This window comes from Fragaria vesca, linkage group LG1 (genome assembly GCF_000184155.1).
Source record: "Fragaria vesca subsp. vesca linkage group LG1, FraVesHawaii_1.0, whole genome shotgun sequence".
NCBI classification, from domain to species: domain Eukaryota; kingdom Viridiplantae; phylum Streptophyta; class Magnoliopsida; order Rosales; family Rosaceae; genus Fragaria; species Fragaria vesca.
The window spans coordinates 21,886,898-21,891,985 of NC_020491.1; the positions used below are offsets into that span (position 1 = coordinate 21,886,898).

The 5,088-nt window shown below is 37.9% G+C and overlaps 1 protein-coding gene across 1 annotated transcript; it reads right to left on the minus strand.

Moving 5' to 3' along the window:
- Positions 1–305: 305 nt before the first annotated feature.
- Positions 306–2,992, minus strand: LOC101299235 (glutamine synthetase nodule isozyme-like). The gene is made up of 11 exons (XM_004288546.1): positions 2,804–2,992; positions 2,380–2,419; positions 2,184–2,287; positions 2,033–2,081; positions 1,818–1,924; positions 1,650–1,737; positions 1,431–1,559; positions 1,266–1,340; positions 1,089–1,180; positions 835–994; positions 306–737 (listed from the first exon to the last, which is right to left on the minus strand). Exons 1-11 carry the CDS (start codon positions 2,875–2,877, stop codon positions 585–587), a joined length of 1,071 nt encoding a protein of 356 aa, XP_004288594.1. The 5' UTR covers positions 2,878–2,992; the 3' UTR covers positions 306–584.
- Between the last annotated feature and the right edge of the window lie 2,096 nt (positions 2,993–5,088).

Consider the following 5,088-nt stretch of genomic DNA (forward strand, 5'->3'; position numbering starts at 1 on the left):
CAAGACCGAAAAAATGAAATTGTTTCCGAGAGGGGGGCCTGCGACCCATCAACCTCCTACCAATGTAGGTAGAAAACGTGAAAATTGTAGTAGTTGCTACATTACTACTAGGTGGCATGAGTTGACAAAATTTGTTTGGGAAGCTAATAATGCAACAAGTTTATTTTCGATTACTTAATCGACAAGTTGCTTTTACTGTATAATGGGGGTTGTTTAGACGTTACAATCATCTGGGTGGCAAAGAACTTGTCAGTTGAGGTAGCAAATGGAGATGTGGGAACCAAAACAAATACATTGTACAAATGTGGCGAAGAAAACTAGAAGATGTTATTCATAATTTCATATAACACAATTATTCAACACAATAGCAAGGAGGCAATGAAGCAATAACCACTCCTTGGCACGTTAAATACAAAGGAAAAACCAGCAACACAAATAAAGGTGGAAAGGGAAAATTAAGCTATTCTAATAGCTAACAGATTGGATTATCCTCAAATTATCGTAAACCACAATCCCATCTCTCGTTCCAAGAGAGGTTTAATATTATCACAAGATACAGGTGAACCACATCGCTTGGGAGCTTCTTATGGCTTCCACACAATAGTGGTCTCAGCAATCATAGAAGTTACCACATATGGATCCATGTTGGAAGCAGGCCTCCTGTCTTCAAAGTATCCCTTGCCCTCTTTCTCTGTGTCACGCCCAACACGGATAGAAGCACCACGGTTTGCAACTCCCTGTCCATCATTCCAATGCAATAAAACTAATTAAACATCTGCTTTATATGTATAACAGATCTTGAGATTGTTGAAATAAAAGGGACACTAGTTTTACCCATTTGAAGGTATTAATGTCAGCTGTTTCATGTTTTCCTGTCAAACGGCGTTCGTTGCCTTCTCCATATGCTGCAATGTGTTCTTTGTGCCTTAGTCCCAGCTTCTCAATTGCTTTCTTGATGATTTCATAGCCTCCTTCGTTTCGCATGGATTTAGTACTGAAACATTAAAGTGAGCTCCATCAGTTTCATCCTCTTTGAAACCAACCCACTAAAACATGCAAATTTTCACATTAAAGGAGCCACATTATACCTGTAATTTGTGTGAGCCCCAGCTCCATTCCAATCACCAGGGATTGGCTTGGGATCAAAAGAAAGAACCACTCCAGCAATCTCTGTGATCCTCTGTTAGCATAGAAACCAAAAGATCAATCTAAAACCTGCTTAATGCAAAAAGGAATTACTTATGCAAGTGAGATTGTTAAGTCACCTCCAAAATATAACGAGCAACCCACAATTCATCACCCGCAGAGATGCCAACTGAAGGACCAACTTGAAACTCCCACTGTTATGGTCATATGGATAACATATTAGATTTAGAAAAAGAAAGAACAAAGAAGGATAGATGAAAAGTATATTAAACTGGCAATTTAACCTGTCCTGGCATGACTTCACCGTTAATGCCACTGATGTTGATTCCAGCATAAATGCAGGCCTTGTAATGAGCATCAACAATGTCACGCCCAAATGCCTTGTCAGCGCCGGCAGCACAGTAGTACGGTCCCTGGCAAGAAACAAATGTATTCGACTTATTTAACCACCACATAGGAATATATGTTCTTAAAAATTTTAACTATTAGGAAAAACACAATACCTGAGGGCCAGGAAAACCACCAATTGGCCAGCCAAGGGGCCAGTTCACATCTTTCTGCAACAAGGTGTACTCTTGCTCCAGACCATACCTGCGAAGAATTAACACTTTAGAATAAGACTTGAACTAACACAAAGACTCACATAAAAGAGGATCGGGATGGCTGAATACCAGGGCACTTCCGCAACAACACCGGGATGGCTGAATATCTTTGCTGCAGCATTTCTCTTGTTGGTTGGAATTGGTTCTCCAGCCGGAGTGTAAGCATCACACATAACCTAGATCAACAAAGAGTAAAGATGATTAACAACAGGACACAATAATAGCAATCAAAGCATACCATATTCCAAGGAAATAAAGATAAACAGGAGAAAATTTTAGCTCACCAAGATGTTGTTGCCTCTCCTAAATGGGTCCTTGAAAATGGCTTGAGGGCTGATTCATTTCAATAGGAAAACAAAGATAGATACATAAGAACCCATAACAAATTAAAAGAGCAGAACAGAGCAATCACAAGAATTTAGTAGAAGATCTTACTAGAGGATGACCTCACTGTCCTCCCCTGGAGCTTGGCCTGTGCTGGACCCATCATAGTTCCATTTGGGGAGTTTGGAGGGGTCACTAACAGGTCCTGGCAAAGTCTTCACACACCCAAAAAAGAAAGATTATTCTCTCAATCAATAAATCAAACCAGAGAAATATAACAAACGAGAAACTGCAGAAAGTTACTTACCCTTGCTTTGCTTCTGAGGTCCATGCCAGATCCACCAATCCTGTGTACAAAAACATGATAAGCTTCTGAATAGACCTCTCATTAATTAAACTTCCATACATAACAAAGAAAAGAAAACACAACTTTTGATCTGATCACAGTGAATAACTATACAATACAGATTTCTGAAAGGTCAAAAAAAAAAAAATGAAAGATCAAAAACTTCAAAAACACTGACTGATCTATCAGACAAGTCAAACCTTGACACAAACCCGAAACGGGTCGGTCAGAGACAAAACACACAAGAACGAAAGCCAACCCAGTTTCACAGCCATGAAAACAAGCACATCCAACTTGGAAGCACACAGAAATACGTAGAAACACAGAACTACAAGTAGGACTTTGAGGTTCTGGGAAAAACAGAGGAAGGAGGTTTTATGTATACCATATGTACTCGGCGATGATCTTGTCAGTGGAGTCAGAGAGGTCGAGGTTGATGAGATCTGTGAGCAAAGACATAGCTAACAACAGTGAAGAACACAAACAGCAAAAGACGACTTGGGAAATCTCTCAACCTCGCAGTGATTACGGAGAAGACGTAAATAGAGGAGGAGGGTGTTGCTTCTTTTATAGTGAGGTTCCCATGTGGGTGTAGAATATTATAGGAATCTAAATTACTGATTTTATTTTTCCGAAAACCAGTAATCAGGCTTTTTAATTATTTTTCATAATCAAAACAATAATTTGGTTTTCAGCCGGGATGGGCGGAATCAATTCGGGCGGGCCCAACCAGTGCTATAATATTGTTTGTAAAAGTTTAACCGGCGGACGGACTTTCGGTTTCAATTATTTTCAGACCCCAATATGGTTTTTTTTTTAAAGAAAGGAAAAATAAAATAAGATGTATGGTAAGGAATCGGTACGAATTCATTATTTGGCTCCAATATGAATCAATTTTGACTAAATTTATGGCTTTGTTTTCAGATCTCATCAGTTGTTGTTTTTGATTGGTAGTTAAGTTCAAACTGTTTATAGATTGGTGTGAGGTGAAAGTATGTTCAGGACCTATTTACTGGTTTTCTGTTTCTCAAAGTAATATAGATCGTAAGGAAAAACAAGAACAACAAGATTTTGACTACAGTGTAAACCTTCCACAAGAAAACCTCACTGCAAGACTTTATAGTAGTCAAGATTTTATAGTAGTCAACACTTAAATCAATCCACTAAGAGTAGATAGAATTACAGTTCCTATCAAGCAGTGAAGTACAATACTTTCACATTTACTAGCATGCAAACTAGCTTGATCTTTTACAACTGATCTTCCTATTCTACAAGCAATGGATTCAGCCTTTGAACAGACGAACCGAGCACTCCTTGTTAGCCAACACACTGATCTCGATCATAATGAAATGACAGATGCAATGATGCAATAACAAAGGAATGAGAGTTTTTCACCAAAATGAAATATACAGCAGTGTTGCAACAAGAACACGTGTCTATAAAAATATCAAAAACTCTACATTCCAAGATACAACTCAATCATATATATATAAGGGGAAGGACTCCCCCTCAACTGAATCACCTTTGATTCCCGATTGAGATAAACAAGGAAACAAGAATCAAATCAGTTATAACAGATATGCATTTCGTAGACTTTCCTAACAGATAAGCATTTATCTTCCTAAAACATCTCAAAGATAATTTAGACAGATCTATACCAAATATAAACTCAATCTTCTCACAATTAGTTATAAAACATGATATGCATGAAATGCATTTACCTCATAGATCGAGATCAGAGTTACTGCAGTCAAAAACCAGTTGAGCAAGACCTCTCCTAGTTGAGCTAGGAAACTTGAGCTTTCCAGATTCTTCTTTGCTCTTAGGTTGAATATGATTGTCATAACCTTACACGAGTCATGCACTATGACAATTGACAAAATGATACTAAATCGTTTATGGAATCAGTAAAGGATTCTTTATTCCATTTAGGATAGGAAATCTAGATGATTTTCTCCTTATTACATCTTGATAAGTGATTCTGATTTGATTCAAACCAAAAAAAAAATATCAAACCAGGATGGACAATTTATAGCTAATATTTCTCTAATAAAAACTAATGAGAACCTAGTCCGATAATGCAAAGTTTTTTGTAACAAGTACCGCCCTTTTGAGATTCGGTATCAATTTGATTCAGGTTTTGTCGAATGTGATTTGTAGATGGGTCGTATTAGGATTAGGGTTTAAGGTTTGAGACTGGAGGAATGGGATTGGGGTTTTGAGGAGTCGTATCGGGGGTTTGCGATGGGTCTGGGCAGCGGTTAGGAGGTTGTTCTAGAAGAAAACGATGTTTGGGCGGCGGTGAGGAGGTTGTGCTGGCAAAAAGTGATGGTGCCTGTGGCGAGGCCTCACTGATGGCGAAAGATAGACTGAGATGGTGGTTGTAGTGATTCCGGCCATGATGATGGGACCTCCTTACCTTAGGAAATATATAAATATCTTTATTTGACATACTTTTCAATCATATTTTCTCATCTTAACCATTTAGATTTTAGGTATATATGAGTAGATCATCTCTATAAATTTTCAGCCAAATTGATAATCATTAAGACATTCAAAACTGTGATTTAGAATGAAAAGAACGTATGGTTCAGGATGAACATATTCGGTGCATTCATTGATTTAATACATTTTTGATATCCTAACAATCACCAATTTGACTGAAAATTT